This window comes from Vigna umbellata, chromosome 1 (genome assembly GCF_029865625.1).
Source record: "Vigna umbellata cultivar VRB3 chromosome 1, Vumbellata_1.0, whole genome shotgun sequence".
Lineage (NCBI taxonomy): Eukaryota > Viridiplantae > Streptophyta > Magnoliopsida > Fabales > Fabaceae > Vigna > Vigna umbellata.
Genome location: NC_142165.1, coordinates 3,976,140 through 3,995,005, shown reverse-complemented (window position 1 = coordinate 3,995,005; position 18,866 = coordinate 3,976,140). Strand labels below are relative to the sequence as shown.

General features: G+C 35.8%; 1 protein-coding gene across 1 annotated transcript; it reads left to right on the top strand.

Moving 5' to 3' along the window:
• Positions 1–2,404, top strand: LOC124834304 (exocyst complex component EXO70B1-like). The gene has a single exon (XM_047308969.2). It carries the CDS (start codon positions 284–286, stop codon positions 2,366–2,368), a length of 2,085 nt encoding a protein of 694 aa, XP_047164925.2. The 5' UTR covers positions 1–283; the 3' UTR covers positions 2,369–2,404.
• The last annotated feature ends 16,462 nt before the right edge of the window (positions 2,405–18,866 follow it).

Genomic DNA, 18,866 nt, shown 5'->3' with positions numbered 1-18,866 from the left:
CAAAAATTGCACACTGACAAAATCATAAGTAACAGAAATAGACAATTCCTTAAACATTTGCCCCGCTAGCAAAGTAACCTAGATTTCATTTGAAGTACTTTGGAGTGAGTTCTTCGAAGATGAAGTTGGCATTGTAGGTCAAAAAGGTGTTTTAGTTTACTTCCTTGGTTTCCTTCTAGGCCAAAAGAGTAACACGGTTCCCCCTTTCGGCAGAACTTTCGGCTAGGGGTTTCTCATTGAAAAATGGAGGCTCTCGCTCTGTTTGTGGTATGGGAATGCCTGAATGCAAACCTTGCTCTCTTTCTTGAGAAAGACTACGATGGCCATGCTCAACCAAATACTGAGATCGCTGAAGAAACCAAAGGTACTGAGACTTGTATGTCTTGCTTCATCTGTTGTTGGATTGCTCTGTTATGCACTCAGTTCCTCTTTCAACCATTTACTGGGAAACTGGAGCTGGTGGAAGATGCTTCTTTATATTGTTTTCAGTTTCATCGTTTTCCTTGCCGTCTTGTTCGCACCGGCAAGGTCGCGCTCCACCTCTCTCCGGCTGGAATCTCATGTGTCATTTTTGGTTCTCATAATCACTTCTGTTTATTCCTTTTTGTTTGATAATCTCGTGAAGGGTAAACCAGATGCATACAGCCTGGTCTCTTGTGCTGCTTTTGCTACCATGTCACTTGGCTTGTCAAATCTTACTCAATTTGGATTCCAGATCGATCTACTATATTTCTTCTGCGGAGGTCTACTAGTACAACTCATGGAGATCAAAATGTGGTTAGTCATTGTTGGAGGGAGCTTCAGTTATTCCCTCATTCAAATTTGTGATTATCCGCGCCACACACAACGGGAGAATCTTCCCCTCCAGCTCCAAAATCTAGTAAACATTCAAGTTGATCCACGGAGTGTTAGTAGTAGCAGTCATGAAGAAGCTTATGCTGATGTTGATAGTACTCAAGGCACCTCACCAGAAGACGGGGATCTAAGATTCCAAGACCATTTGCACACTCAAAATAATTCACCTTCACAAGATGACATCCAGCAACAGCTTATGAATTGTATAAAGGAGCTTGAGAAGGAGAATAAGATGCTTGTTCCCTTTTTTTGTGGTCATGTGGACAAATACCTTGAAGCCGAATTTGGCTCCAAAGAAGAACCGTATGCTGATATCAACTTTGTGTTGGATGCACTTCCATCGGAAATTATGAGGCGCCTTAAGGAAATCGTGAAGCTGATGGTAGACGGAGGTTTCGTAGAGGAATGCAGCGACATTTACAGCACATGGCGAAGGGAGTTTGCAGAACAGTGTCTACGAGAACTTCTGCAATTTCAATTGCCCATCAAAATGGACTTTTGGAAGTGGTCAGCAGCGTGCAAGGCAGCTTGGAAGATGTTTTTTCCCAATGAAAGAAGACTCTGCGATTTCCTCTTTTCAGGTTTATCTGTCGCTGCGGATGTCTCCTTCGATAAATTTTGCAAGAGTCTGACGACTGTTCTACTGGAATATGCCCATACCATAACAACTCAGAGCTATACGCAGTATACGCTTCTCGTGGACGCCCCTAGAATGTTGATGTCATTAGGCAAGCTGGAACCGGAGTTCATCGCTTATAACAATTTGTCGTTCGTACGTGATGTTCGAGACATTCAGCAAAGATTGGCTATGATAAACAGCTTTAGGTATATTATTTACCCTGATATTGTGGAGGCACCTGCTACCGACGGAGGGCTTCATCTCATTACTAAGGAATCAATGAACTACATCCTTGGAATTTGTGAAGGTATGATATACCAGAGGGATTGTCAAACTTACTGCATCGAAAATTCTTCATTTTGGGTGGTGATAGGAAAGATGATTGAGTTGTTAGAGAGCGAGTTGGAACTCGAGTCTACACGCTTATACGGTGACCGCGCATTGCGCTATATTTTTATGATCAATAATCTCATACACATAAACCAAAGGACATGTGATTTGAAATTCGACGATGAATGGTTTCAACAACAAAAACGAAAGGTGAGACAAAAGTGTAACCTGTATTATGAGTGGACGTGGAACAAGATGATGGATTTTTTGACGGTTGAGACAAATGAGTCCGGGGAAGTGGTAGCGGATTTAATGATAAAAAAGATCCGTTTGTTCAACCTGCACTTTGAGGAGACATGCACACTTCAATCTACATGGATGGTCTCTGATAAAAAACTGAGGAAACGAATAACAAAACACATTGAAGGGTTCTTGTTGCCAGAATATGAAAATTTTTGTGGCAGCTTTCTAGCCGTTCTTGGTGATGAAGCTTGCTGGTATTTTAAGTTTACATTTACAGATATTCAAAATTGTCTAAGCCGTTTGTTTATGAATCTGAAATAAAAGAAAAATGTACAAAAAATTTTGAAATAAAATGCGTTTTTAGTTACTACTTTGGAAAAATATTATTTCATAGGAATGTTCGGCGTTGTTATACGTGTGTTAATTCTTACATGATATATTGAATATTAAAATCTGGACTTAATTGGTCTCCAAATTCAACATTTACTGTCTTGTTAGTATCCACTTTTAAAAACGTTTTTATTGCGTCCCAATGTAATATAATTGTATCAATCAAGTCCTATTCAGTTAACGGTGTTTAAATTCATAACATTAACTTTCTTGTATGATGTGTATTGTGCAAGCATTAGTGTTGTGACATTTACTTGACATGTATTAGGTTGACATGTCAGACACAGCATTTGTTACGTGCAAATTGAATATTTTAGGGTTGTTAAATGGAAAAAAAATTAATTAACATAATTAGGTCTTATGAGAATTGAGGTGTTTGACAAAAGAAACCGAATTTGGGAATTTTTTTATCGAGGTTTCATTTGGTGAGTGAATTGGTTTTTGTGAGGAAAGAAGGTTGGTCAACGAAGGAGTTTCGTGATCGAAGGAGTTTCGTGATCGAAGGAGGTTCGTGAGCGAAGGAGGTTCGTGAGCGAAGTAGGTTGGTCAACGTAGTGCTTTCATGAGTGAATAGGGTTCATGAGCGAATAGGGTTCGTGAGCCAAGTGGGTTCATCAACGAAGTTTGGGATTTCAAAGCGAAAGGTGCAATGTGTGTTTTTGATGAATTATTTTATGTAGTTGCGGTGAATTGTGTGTTGTGTTGTTGTCGTCCATAATATTGTGGTCCCCCATAATAACCTTGCCTTTGTTGTGGTCCCCTTGTGTTTTGTGTTTTGTATTTTGTGTTGGTCCCCTACTATTGTGTGTTTCGTTTTGGTCCCCCATTTGAAAATGAAATTTTTTTATGGTTTGTTGTTTCAATTCTTTATGGTATGTTGTTGTTCGTATATTGCATGTAGTTGGTTTGTGTTAAAATATAGGCTTAATTGCTTAATTGATGTGTGTCAGACAAAAACAATAACACTATAGAATATCCCCCTCTAAGGAAGCACTCCCCTCCATAGGAACAAATATCCTTTGTATAGAAAATGTTAAAATATAAGTTTAATCCTAACCTTATAAGGTTTTCCCCCCTTACCCAGCTAGCTGTTAACTGAATAGTTAACAATCTTGCCTCTCTAGAATTTTATTAATGTATGACATGGTCAACTGCATGTAACCTAACAACAACTTTTATTTAGGTATATAATACTTGACAATACTTGACATGTTCAACTCTGATATCGAAGTGGTGTTTCACTTGGGAGTAAGTTTATGAATGATGTGTTACTTAGATACGATGGAGTTGAAACCAGTACCTTGTTCGTTGACACAGATAGATGAAATTACTTTGAAATTTTTTCCATACTGAAGGAGATGGATTAAGATGAAGTTAATGAGCTTGGTGAAGTTTGTCAAGATGAAGATGAGGTTGTTGTGGAAGGTGAAGTTGTTCAACCTAAAGTTGAGAGAGAGGGTGAGGATGAGGTTAGTGAAGAAGGGAAGGGTAAAGGAGTGGATGATGTTGCTGAAGGGGAGGGTGAGGATGAGGTTGTTGTGGAAGACGAGAGTGAGGGAGGGGATGATGTTGTTGTTGAAGGGAATGGTGAGGATGAGTTTGATGTTAGTAGTTGGATTGAGTCCCAAGACGATTTTTTCAGTGAAGATTGTATGTGTGTTTAAAGCTAAGTAAGGAAAACTTTTTATCACTGTTAGACTAATTTTTGTCGTCTAAAATCAGAATAAATTAAGTTTCTCCACTAATGAAATATATGAACAACCTAGGTATCAATCCAAATACTCGAATAATTAAGTTTAGAAAATATAAAGTTAAATCTTGTACTATATTTACTAATGCAAGGGGACAGTAAAAAAATATTGAAATGAAAAAGAAAAGAATTGAAACTAAAATCTGTTTAAAGAGGAAAGAATATGAAATAAAAAGAAAAATAAAAGAATATAGAAATCTAAACTACCTGAGCGAGAACAAAACCTAATTACTATGACTAATATGATCTAAAGGTGTACAAATATACTATACATGTATACTACAATTGAGAAACCTAAATAATAAGAGACTAAAGGCTGAAACTAAAAGCATCAGAATTCAATAAAGTGCAGAAAACTTAAATGCAAAATTCAGAAATATCATAACAGGAAACACAATAAAAAAGGAAACAAAAATAGATCAAATCATGAACTCTGAAACGCACCAATCAAATAACCAGAAACATCAAACATCAAAGTAAACCTCAACTATCGCTATTAAAGCAATCAAAACTGAATCAACAATTAAACTAACGAAACCTTAAAATTGTATAACATCAAAAGTAAATCCAGAAATCATAATCAAAACAGAGTAATCGCAAGACAATCGAAATTTATTAAGGTGAAAATGAAGATTACAAGAAAATAATACCGTAAGAACGATGCCGAAGCGATCACGGGCTGTCACCACCGTGATATCTCGCTCAACAGTTCAAGTATGATGAAAATCTAACCTATGAAAAGCGAGTAAACCTAGACTAAAAAATGAATCGCAGCGCCCAGTGTTTGTCACCCACTGCTCTCGTGGAGTTTCTCACCCTCCACATGCTCTCGAACTCTCGCAATCTCTAAGTCTCGTGAGTGGAGTCTGTCACCCTCCACCCTTCACCCCCTCTAACTCTCTGTACAAGTCTCTTTTTATAGAGAAAACAAAAAAATGGAAAAAAATGGGAAAGGAAAAGAAGAACCCTTGACGCTTCAGACTTCCTTAGATCAGGCAGCCTCTGTTCATCATCCTCTCTAAGCCCTCCGATCGTCTTCAACCTTATTACCGCTTCAGCCTCCGCACGTGCGCTTTGGGTCTCCGCTTGTTCACAATCACGAGCTATGAAGCTCCTTTGCCTCTTTCGCACAAACCCTAACTTCAAAAGAGTGCTTTTCCTCGTTTGGACCTTTGCTCGAGAGATTGTTGGGTGTTGCTATCTCCATCACCACACCTTTCTCTTTCCACTTCCCAATTTATTTTAACTTCAATTACATCCTCACATTAAAATTTTTTATTTTTACTATTTTAATTTATTTCAAATCTAGTTCTCCTACTTTACTCCTGCATCCAATCTTTCCATCTCTCATTTTCGTTTAATAATTTGTCTTTCGTTTTACTCTGCAACTCAATCTGTCTTCTCCATTTCACTTCTCCTCCGTTTCTTTCTTCTTCATTTTCTTTACATTATTAAAATACATTAAAAATATATTCAAAAATAATAAATCAAAACATTTAAATTAAATTATTAAAATATTTCCAAAATAAAGAATAAACTAATAAAAGAAACCCTAAAATAAAAAACGTAACTTTTAAACGGAGATGACATCCGTTGAAGGATTTTGACATCCGTTGAAGGATTTTGACATCCATTGAAGGATGTCTTAAAGGTTACGTTTTTTATTTTAGGATTTTATTTTCAGGTTTATTTGAATACGCACCTTGAGGAAGCAACACACTACACCACTCTACACACTACACTACGAGAGCGACACTACACCACGAGAGGGAGACTGCTTGATAATTTTTTCCACCACCACCAACCTTTGCAACTTGTAAAAGAAAGAGAGGAAGAAATATAATGTTAAAATGAAAGAAAAATATTTTACTCATGTACGGGACACTAGAATAGGTTGTGAATGGATAAAATTAAAAAATAACCCTAAAAATAAAATTTTACTTAGGGGCAAAATAGTAAATGGGAGGTGGAGGGAGAAAGGTGTGGTGGTGGAGGGAGCAATACCCGAGATTATTTCGCTCAAATGAATTGCTGGATCAAGAGGACCCTACGACATCAGCTTCACACACCAAAACGGCGTCGTCCTACTAACTAGAGCCCAAGGTCCAGCCAGCCCAATCTATATCTTAACAACATTTGCATTTCAGCCCAAAGCTTTTCAATTGATTCCTGTCAGCAGCAGTGGCCCAATTTCAATCCAATCAGCTCCAATTCAAAACAGTCCAAGTTTAATTCATTCAGTCCAAGATTTCTGCAATAAAGAAAAATCAATACAAAAATTAAAGAAAGTAAAGGAAATTTAACAAGTAAAAAGAGAGAATTTTTAACAAAAGGTTTTCTAAAAAAATATTAATATCCTAATTATTTACAAACACTAAAAATTACTTCTAAAAACTTAATTTTAACTACAATTTTACAAAACTACAAATATAAAGAAAAATCCTAAAACTAGCCTAATTCTACCCAATAAGAAACTAAAATGAACTAACATGGACTTCTAAACATAGAAAAAGTAGCAAAATTGGGGAGTTATCAATCACGTAGGCCTATTATATATTTGGATGGATGTTTCTGGAAAGGAAATATGGAGGTAAGCTATTAACTATTGTTGAAAGAGATGATAATGACCAAATGTGTCCCTTGGAATACACTGTTGTGGAAGTGGAGAATAAGAAAACATGGACTTGATTTTTAGAATAGTTGCTTGATGATCTTGGTGGTAGTGGAACTTATTCAAGATGTACATTTATGTCATATCAACAAAAACTAAGTAAATGTCAAACTTTCATTCATTACTTTCATACTGACTTTTGTCTTATGGCTTCGTAAGATGTACATTTAAGTCTCATACTTTCATTGATTACTTTGATAGGGACTTTTGCTAGCTTTACAACAACTTTCACTAAAAGAAAATTGCATTTTTATATACCGATTATTATATATGGATTTAAATCGGTATATAATAAGAATGTTAGATACGAATATTATATATGAATTTGTTATATACGGATTTTATATTCGGATTTATAATTAATTAATAAATAAATAAAATTAAGTTATTTTAGAATGTATATAGAAAAAGTCGCCAACCCTATTTTTTTTCTTCTTCACTCGCGCTGCAACCATTTCTCATTTGAAAAAGTGTCGAGCCACTCAGCCTCCTTCAATCCCACCACCAAACCTATTCTTCTTTCTCTTTCACTGCAACCCTTCCTAAATTAGTGTTCTGGTCGTGGTTCTCTCTCGTCGAGCCCTCCTTTCCCTTTAGTGGAGCCTCAATTCTCTTTTGTTGAGCTTTCGTAGGTCGCGCATTGAAACCCTAATTTTCCCTCATTCAAACCATCATTGTGCGGCCTTGGTACCGTGGTTAATTGGTAAGTAATGTTTAATTCTGATTCAGCTAAATTTTTTAATTGCAAAAACCCTAATCCTCTTTTTCTCTCATCCATTTTTGATTTATGCAATTCCTCACGCGATAAGGTTCTATTTCTTCCCCGCAAAGCTATTTTGCACGACTTTTTTTTTTCTACATTTATTTCCTCTTGTTAATCGCCCAAGATTTAAAGCTTCTATTGCACTAAAAAACAAATACTTTTCATGCTTGCGTTTTGATTTCCGTGAAGGCCTCCAAAGGTCCCAAATCGAATATTGATCACGAGAGTAGAGATAAACTGCAAAAGGTTAGTTCACGTGTTCATCTTCTTAGTAGTCGTCTCTCGACTTTTTAAATTTTTTTTGTTTTTTTTTGGATAATTCCGACTTTGAATGCTACTGCTATTACTAGTTGAGAAATTAAAAAGAAACTTATTAATAATTATTTAAAGGGTTAAATATGTTTTTAGTCCCTAATCTATGGAGCGATTTTGATTTTAGTTTCTCTTTCAAAGTAAGGTACATTTTAGTCCTACTCCTTCAGGAAACCTTAATTTTTCGTCCTCCAACACTAATGGCATTAAAAAGAAGTTGAGCGGGCTAACTGTGAAGTGTCACATCATTTTTTTTCTGACACTGAGTTAAAATCTGCCCCCACCGTTCGGTCACCATCATCATTCGGTCACCATCATCATTCGGTCACCATCATCATTCGGTCACCATCATCATTCGGTCACCATCATCATTCAGTCACCATTACCATTCGGTCACCATCACCATTCAGTCGTATAACCGTTCGGCTATTACCAATACCGTTCGGTCATCATCACCATTCAGTTATCATAACTGTTCGACCATTAACAATACCCTGTGAGAAAAAAAATGACATGACACTTCACCGTTAGTCAACTCAGCTTTTTTTTAACGTCGTTGGTTTTTGAGGACGAAAAATTATGATTTTCTGAAGGAGGAGGACTAAAATGTACCTTACTTTGAAAGAGAGATTAAAAACAAATTCGCTTAATAGATTAGGGACTAAAAACATATTTAACCCTTATAACACTTGTGGTGATTGAAACTAACTAATAAGAAAAAAACGGTAATAGGAGTTAAACTGCAGTGGAGGTATGAAATGGTGCTTAGATTTTAGGTTTAATCCTTAAAGACATCCCTATTTTTGTACGAATGTCTCATATAGGTCCTCGTATTTATTTTTATCTCAATTAGGTCCCTATTTTTGTAAAACTGAGTCAATTGGAACCTTGCCGTTAATTTTAATAGACGGCGTTAAATTTATTAAGTCGTGGCACGCTGACGAAGCAAATTTTAATGACGTGGCACGTGGTCCAGTCCAGTCAGGCAATTTTTTAGGTTTTTTTTTTTTACTTTTTTGCTTTTGGTTTCTCTCAGCGCTCTGTTCCATTCTCTGCTCTTCAATTTCTGATTCTCCCACTCCCACATACCTTTCGTATCATCAGTTTCAACCAAATGTTTTCCTGGAAGGAACTTCACTCTGGAGGCACAAGATGCTGGTTCAATGGAATAGAGTGATAAAAGAAGTAGGAAAAGTAGAATACGATGGTGAACCAAATCTGAAGAAATGACACTTGACTGTATACAAATGGGGTTTTCTGTGCCCCCAATGTTTGCTTGCACATAAGATTTAGTTTTTGGTTTATCATTTGGGTTTTTCTCATGAAGTGATTGCCATTCTCTGTTATGTATTGTCTTGTATAGGTATTTGGCGGCCCTTTGCATTCTTTCCTATTGCCTTCATCATCTGCTTTTTTTTTTGGAGTTTTTGTACTCTAATAAAATACCTAATCCTTGTCCGTTTACTTTCCTTGTCGTGTCTTTATTAAATTTCTGAATCATCTTTAACCTTCCAAATACAACAAAAGCACTGAAACACAGCTGCAGTGAAAACAACCAAAAAGCACTCGCCCAGATGAAAACCTAATCAGCTCCAATTGAATCCTGTCACCCAGCCACCATCAGTTGAAGTTAAGTATGAGAAAGGACTCAGTCGGCGGAGATGAGATCGCTCGCGGAGATGAGATTGCTCGCGGATCTCCGGTGAGGAAGCGGCGGAGTTGAATCCGAAGCTGTTCGGTGTGGTGATTAGAGCGAAGCGCGCGAGGGAGGGAGGAGGAAGCGGTGGAGAAGAAGGAGGTGGAGCAAAGAAAGATACAGTGCTGCGTCTGCACCACCAGGGTCCTGGGGACGTGAAAGCTGAACCGTTGGGTTATGAGAGGGAAAACATTTGGTTGAAACTGATGATACGAAAGGTATGTGGGAGTGGGAGAATCAGAAATTGAAGAGCAGAAAATGGAACAGAGGGCTGAGAGAAACCAAAAGCAAAAAAGTAAAAAAAAAAAAAACCTAAAAAATTGCCTGACTGGACTGGACCACGTGCCACGTCATTAAAATTTGCTTCGTCAGCGTGCCACGACTTAATAAATTTAACGCCGTCTATTAAAATTAACGGCAAGGTTCCAATTGACTCAGTTTTACAAAAATAGGGACCTAATTGAGATAAAAATAAATACGAGGACCTATATGAGACATTCGTACAAAAATAGGGATGTCTTTAAGGATTAAACCTAGATTTTATTTATATGGTAAAAGTAATTATGTTAGTTAAGCTTTACTATTGTCCCATAAGTTGCTGGAGATTTGCCCTTGGCTTTATGAATAATGAACCATGCCATGGTATGGCAAGAGAATGTTCCTATGGACATGTACGGGTATCAAGAGAAAATTAATCTTAGCTGTTTGACATCATTACATAAATGGTTAAGATTAGTTTTAGGTGAACCAATTTCTATCACAGTGTTCTGTGACTGAAATCCTGGGTAAGCAAGGGACCTTTTTGATATCATTACATATCTATTGGGTTTATGCAAAATATAAAATTAATTCCACAGATTAGCCCAAAGAACCTTTTTAGAACATTTCACACACTTCTAAACGTGTGTTAAATTTGAGGAAAACTATATGTATGCTAAAGATTACTGTTTTTTAATTATAGTCTTAATGGTTATAAATCTAAATTTTGCTAGGATTTGTATCAAAGTTATACTATTTTTTTTAGTTCATTCAATTTTTATTTTAGTTGGTCTTCATATTCCACATATTAGTGTTTTTTAATTCTTAATTGGTCTTCTTATTTTTTATAAGTACAATCACGTACTTTGGTTCTCATATTTTCTCATTTTCCCAAGTCCTTTAAAGAGACATGATGAAATTAATTGAATACTACAGATGATTGAGAAATTTTATTATTTGCTTGGTTTGAAAGCTAAGGTTGTACGAAACAATTGGGTACAAAGACTTTTTTTTTCTATTTCAAGATAATTTAATAAAATTACAAAGATTAAAGAAATTGTAAAATAATCCCTTGTTATTAATATTCAAATTTACAATCACTTTGACACCTCAATCATTACTCTCAGTGTGATGCATTTCAGTAAAAGATTCCCACAACAAATTAAATGTTGAAGGGAGTTGTTTAATGCTTGGTTTTATATTTTTGTTCATGTTTACACTTTTTTAACTAAGAGATGAAACTTAGAGAGCAACAACCCCTATGCTACCAGCCTCTATGCATCCAGATTCCCTACACAGGAAGGGCTCTTAATTTTGAACACAACTCCAGCTGCTTGAGACATTTTTCTAATAACCTAGCAACTAGATGCAATTGTTCAACTCTAATGCTTTGTGGAAATGTGTCACCACTAGCCAGGCAGAACATACCAGGCAGGATATGCGCAATGATTACTTATAGGTAAGTGCTGATCTAAGTTCTTTTTAAGACTATTTTCTTTTCTCTTTAATCTTTGCTTCAATCTGTTTATTTCTTTTTTTTATAGCATTCTTAGTTTTAAAAAATAATTTGTGATATTTTCGTCCCTTTTTTTTATGAAGAGGGTGTTTTGATATATCTGATGTAATACTTTTGCAAGAAGTTTTACTTGACTTCTTTGTCAAGTGAACTTTGTTTTGACTAATGTAACTTATTGATCCTTTCAACTTCTTTGTCAAGTGAACTTTGTAGCATTGTTTAATGTTTTAATTAATTATAGCAGTAAACACAAGAATAACTTATTAATCCTTTCAACTTATTTTGTTGCTGCAGGTTTCATTTAATTTGCTTGAGAAGTACTTGGAAGCACACTCAAAGGCCTCCATGTGGGAAAATGAGCTCCTGGATGTAGGCTACCAGCCTCTGTGCATCCAAATTCCCTACACAGTAAGGCTCTTAATTTTGAACTAAGAACTCCAGCCTCACGTTTTGTTTCCTTAGTTGGTATAAGGCTTACTCCTTGCATATTATTTTTTCTGTTAGTCGTGTACTCTATGTTAGATGGCTTACTCTAAGTAACATTTATTTTTATACTTCTTGATACACTTGATAAGGATATTAATTTGTTCTCCATGAGAGTGAGGTAGTATTGTATAACACTCTTAGTATAGATGATCTATATCAGTATTATAGAACTTTGAGTTTTTTTAAGTACTTTGAGATCTCAATTAACTCTCAAAAGCCTTTCTCCATTTTAGCTGTCCAACTTGTATCCTCTTGTAACATCCCAAAATATAGTAATTACCATAATCAGAATTAATTACATTAATCATATAAAACAGTGCAGTTTTACAATTCTGAACGAGCGCCAAAATACCGAACGGCATAATCATACAGAAATAACGAACGCTTATACAAGCAAGAGTTCAGGGACGAACGGTCTTACAAAACTATAACCGAACGTTCAAAAATAACATTACTAAAGCTAACTACAGACACCCGCGAGCGCTCTAAGGCTCGGCTTTAACTTCTACATCCACCAGATTAGCGTCTTCCAAATTTTCTTCTTCTAGCACTTCTTCAAGCGACGCACCTCCATCTGCTCACATCCACACGGATGATCATTGCAATGACAGGACGAACGTACACATACAAGGCGACAACACAAGGAAACGAAAGGGTAAGCTTATATAATTTAAATTATACATCAACACATACAATAAACATATCATTCCACACAAGCACATAGTTTTAACATATAACCATCATGTAACATTATCTGAATATATATATATATATATATATATATATATATATATATATATATATATATATATATATATATATATATATATATATGACGACCGTCCGGACTGTATGATCTGTGTAGCTACAGGCGTCCTCGCACCCGAGTGGTGTAGTAGCCGGGATATACCTAATCAGCTGCCACTCGAGGTTAGTCCGTTCTTACGTCGCCCATGTTAACTTATGGACTAAGGACCTCCTGCCATTCCCACACATGAACTACTCCCCTCTACGTGAGGATGAGTGTCACGGAATATCAGGATGGACCAAGCCTGGCTTAGCTTATCCACAGTCATACTTTACCAAATTTAACATTCAAATATATATAAGAGACGTTCCTCCATGGAACGCTCGTTCAAATCCCATACTCATAGAATCACTCAATATAGTGTTCGCCTGGTAAGACCTTATAATTTATCATCATTCTCATATTTAACTTTAAGAGCATAAAAGGACGAACGTTCAGTCCTTTGAAGAATTAGGACGAACGTCCAAATAAAGTACTGGATGGACGAACGTGACTCTCTGTTTGGTCAGTTAAATGAAACGACTCAATTTGAAGGAGTACTGATACTTAGAAAATTTCATAATAAAGATCTTGAACCAGATTCAATATAGGAAGGATGGTTAATAATACTTAGAAATCTTCTTTGAAGAAATTTGCACATGGAAGACCGATACTAGTATTAGAACGAACGTAAGAATGTGAATATTCAAATACTTGAACGAACGCTATTTTATCCAAGTGGTTATTCAATAATACGAGTGCTTAGTATGCGACAGAGCACTGACTATGACGAACGCTAGGTAGATGACCGAGCATCAATTTAGACGAACGCTTGATAGAAGACCAAGTGCTACTCAGGACGAACGTTCGATATAAGACCGAACGCTATTTAGGACGAACATTCGGTATCAGACCGAACGCTATTTAGGACGAACGCTTGGTATAAGACCAAACGTTTCTTAATTCAATATTATTTAATTTAAAGCATACTACAACTCTATGCTGAGCCGAACGCTCAAACATAGTAATTCAATGAAGGCGCTCGTTCTCAAACCAAACTCTTTCCAAATGAAAGAATTCTACTCTAAGTCTTTGTCAGGGAAACCGAACGGTATAAGACCGTACGATGACGAACGTAATTTATCATAGAGAGAATTATCATATTCAGATTTTTCCAACTATCTTAACTTTTCATTTTTCATAAGATTCATACTTCATAACTTCACATCCAATATTAATCTACAGATCTTATAGAATTTATCACATTAATAACTCATACATTACATTAATCATCCATCTTCCATACATATCAAACCAACATGCGGATCAACCAAATAAGAATTCATATTCATCCATACAATCAGTATTCGTTCATGCATACTCAAACAGCCCACATACATATCTTCATAACATTCTTTCATACAACACACAAGTATAAATTAAACATATAAGCTTCCCTTACCTGGATAGCAGTGTATTCCCAAAGAGCAAGATTTAGTGCTTCCTCTAACAACTTCCTACCCTCAGGTTTCGCTCAACAGTTTCCACTTAATCTAAAACACCAGAAATCGGAATAACTCAGACCTAGAACCCATGCATGCAACCAGAACTAGGGTTCGCATGAAACCAAAAGGACGAAAGCTTAGCAATGAGGACTTACCAGTTCCGTTCCAAATTCTGTTCGGATCAGAATGACGCTCACGTCTCCAGGAACGTTTCTACGGTTCTGAAACGTGATCGAAGAAGGGAATGGTGAGTTACAGTAGAGAGAAGGTGAACTGGTTCTAGAGAGAAGTTGGAGAAAATGAAAGGTTTGATTTTGAGGAAGAAGAAGAGTGCGTGCAGGTGAGAGAGCGTTTTTCGAAACTCAGTTTTGTTAATTTCCACGCCCAAACGAACGAGCGTCTCCTCTGCTGACACCTGCACTCTCACTTCTGACTTCCGAAACTTCTACGTGACAAGTGGCGCTCATGCATGCAGCGTTTAGTGCGTTTTTAATGCACTGAACGTGTGGCGCGGTGCATTTATGGAAGCAGTCAGGTGACTCAGCAGTGCAATAATTGACAAATTTGACAGTAATCATGGTTTAAATTTCCGAGACCTCACACCTCTAAATGACATTATCAATTTACCCATCTTTCTTGGAGTATTATTTTTTATTTGAATGTCTTATCGAATTCTACCTATAATATTTTCATTTTAAAGCTTTGTTGGACTTTTATTATATAAGGAGTAACAAGTATGATATATCTCCCGAGCTTGCTCTGTCATGGAGAAAGGTGCAAGCAGGAAACAAAGAGAAGGAAAGGAAAAGTGCAAGAGGTATGAAATTAAACTTTTATTTTTCTGAAAAGTTATAACTAAAAAAAAGGATTGTTTCCATAAGGCTATGTTATTGTTTAACATGCAGTATTGATTTTATTTAACATAGGTTGAGTCAATAATAAGTAACATAAATATCTATAGTTTTATAATGATGAGGTACTATTTTCATAGGGCTTTACTATTTATTGATCAGCCACTAATAAAACGTAGGTTGTATCATCTGTTCTAATCCCAGTTGTGCTTCTTTCTGGAACTATGTAAAAGTTGCCCATTTTAGGGTGATGAAGGATAGCAATTACAAATGTTTATACCTTAAATGTTTTATTTTATCTGCCATGTGTTTGGATCAATTTGAAATATTATTCATTAAGACAAATAGATCTATTTGAAATATTATTTAACTAGTTTTGTTTCCAATGATCAGCAATCGAAGTCTACTATAGTTATGTCATTTCTTATCCCCTCCCTTTGTTTTCAGATTCCATCAAGCATGAAGAAGGTCTTCCACCCAATAAATTTTGTTCAACATTTGTAAAGCTAGCAGCAATTGTTTCAGAGTTTCTTTCTAAATAGAGCTTGATTATATTTTAGATGTAAATTATAGTTTAGTTAATATTAAACTCTATATTGAACAATGGTTTGTTTTGAACTCTATTTATAGAGTCTTTCAATAATTTTTTTTTGTTTTAATTATTGGTTTTAAGCATAATTATATATTATAAATTCTTTACATTTGTTGAAAGTTGAAACTAATAGTAATAACCTTATATAATATTGTAATTGTAAGTTTCTTTTAAAGCTTTATGTTTTCTTACAAATAAAGTTATTTTTTTTCTCTATTGTATGTTACATACGGATTTATCCGTATGTAAAAAAATTATTCTTTTAATATATTACATACGGATATTATATACGGATTTATCCGTATATAACTTATATACGGATATATCCGTATATAACTTATATACGGATATATCCGTATATAACTTATATACGGATATATCTGTATATAACATAGCTACGACAATTTTATATATAGATTTTTGTCTGTATGTAAGTCGTATATAACCAAGTGTTATATACAAATTTTGGGTCTTATATATGGATTTTGGCTGTATGTAATTCAATTTTTTCTTGTAGTGTTTTGCCTAGTTTGGACCAAAGGTTCTATGTGCACCATATATATGCAAATTTTAGGAAGAATTTTGCTGGGAAAAATCTGGAACGATTACTATGGAAGTCAGAATCATCAACACACCCTCAAGCATGGGAGACAGTCATGAGAGAAATCAAAGACGTTAATGAAGACGCCTTTAAACACTTGATAGCTATTCCACTAAGGCAAGTATTCAAAAGTTCAAATGGTGAAAATTATTTTGAATTGTTTGTTGGTTTTTCAAATGTTTAACTCTTTTTTGTAGATTTTGGTCTAGGTCAAGATTTACAGCAAGACCTGTTTGTTGGGTTATACAATGCCTCTGCCACTTTCCATAGGTGTATGCCCTCTATCTTGCCTGATTTGGTGAAAAAAATCCATTGAAGTATTCATGAATGACTTACACCAAGCCTTCCTATTACTTAGAGTTGCCTTGTTTTTTAAGGAAAGTGCAGGTCTTTAGCTACCTCCTTGTTTTCCAACATGAAAGACCATGGATAAGTACGACAAGGCAAATGGGTTTGGTCTTTTTTCTTCATCATGTTTTTAAGCTATATAATAGAGGAACGAATGAGTATCTCGATTAACGTGGCATGGATCGAGGGACTTGTAAGAATATGATCATAGGCCTTTAACAAAGGCTTGTTGGGTTTATCAAGGAGGAATTTCACTAGGGAGATACGACATCAATAGGACCTGAGCCCAACCACATAGGGGAGTAACACCACTCTCTACCCAAAACCTTAAGACAATATGTTAATGGGTTTTTACCTTTATATAATGCTCTACTTTCTTATTTCTACCCAATGTGGGACTTGGACTCGTAATAATGGTTGATTTCACCGTTATTTGAGAGTAAATTTTGATATCAAATGAACCCTTTTGGACTTAGAAACTTGTTTGTTCTCTTGATTTTGGTTTATTTTGGGAAATAAGAGAGTTGAGGTTACACTTGAAAATTTTATCACTAAACCCTCTTGGTTTTGTAGGAAATTGGGATGAATTGGAAGAGGAGTTAAGTTGTTAAGAAGTTGGAACTCATAAAGGACAGAAAGAGCACCAGAAGAGAAGGTTGCAAAAGGTCGCACTCACGCTTGGGCGCCCTTTTCATGACCCTCAGTGCTGGAGCCTCGCAGTCACGTCTGGGTGCCCTTTTTAGGGCCCTGAGCGCCATCTTTCCTACAACGTTTCACGCCTGAGCGACCTCCATTAGACGTTGAGCACCATTCTTCTCGCAAGCACGCCTGAGCGCCCTAAGTAGGGGCGTTGAGCAGTGGAAATGTTGGTCCATGGCCCAATTCAGTCCTATTTAAGGATTAACTCGACCTAGAGAGGGTATCTCTTGATAGAATTGACACAAATTCAGATTTTCTCCAACTCTCTGAAGGCAAAAGTGGATGCAGAAGCTCTCCTCCTCAGTTTTTAGGGTTTTTCTATCTTTTTCATTCCATTGTTCATCTAGTTTCTCCATGACGATGGGGAACTAAACATTCTTTGTTGTTGGGGGATGATGTAAGCTTGTGAACTCTTATGTATTTGAATTGATTCTTATTTATTTATTCTTCTTTAATTAATTATTAGGGTTATTCTTCTCTACTCTTTATTATTCTTATTTATTTATTTATTCTTCATTAATTGTGAACTCTTATTTATTTATCCCTATGATGTAAGCTTGTTATGTTTAACTCATTCATGGCATGATTATTGGTTTTCGTGATATGGACACATACGGGGAAACCTAGATCGGGAGAATTGCTCCCAAAAGCAGTATTTCCTAGACATAGGGATATGAGTTTTGGTTATCTTAAGCTTCTGTGTGTATGTAATGCGTAATTAATTGCTAGGGAAACAAGACATTGTAAACTAGTAATTAAGGATAGGTTTTCTTCGCCGAGACATTGGGTTTTTAGTAATTTAGAAAGTGATATTAACATTAATCAAGAAGATGAATTCATATATGCATGAGAGGAAACTTGGTGAAATCTAAACCCCAACAACATATTCATCTCATACTTTCAATATCATCTATTCACCTTTGTGTTTTTATTTCAATTGGTTAAAATTGCATTCATGTTTATTTCTATAGCATTTGCATTCAAAACCACTAAATATTTTCGTAAAAGTCTTAACTAGTTGGGTAATCACATAACTGTTTAGTGTCGTGAGTCCTTTGGGAAACGATACTTGGTCTTACCATTTATTATTACTTGATACGATTCGGTACACTTGTCGATATAACTCACACTTGAATTCTCAACAATTCTCCTCCTCAAGGGTGAGTCCCTTCTACATTGGTACACTTTCCCAGCAGCGAAAGCATTCGAGTACCCTTTTTCGTACCACCATTCATCTTAACAGAACACGCTTACTTGAAACCCTTTGCCAAGAAGACTTTCGATGTAGGGACCATTGTACTCATTTGAACCTAACCTAGCTTTGATACCACTTTTTGGGTTTATCAAGGAGGAGGTTCACTAGGGAGATACGACTTCAATGAGACTTGAGCCCAACCACATAATGGATTGACATTATTATCTACCCAAAACCTTAAAGTAATAAGTTAATGGGTCTTCTACCCAAAACCTTAAAGTAATGAGTTAATGGGTCTTCTACCCAAAACCTTAAAGTAATGAGTTAATGAGTCTTCACCTTTATATAGTGCTCTGCTTTCTCATTTTTACCCAATATGGGACTTGAATTCACACTTGG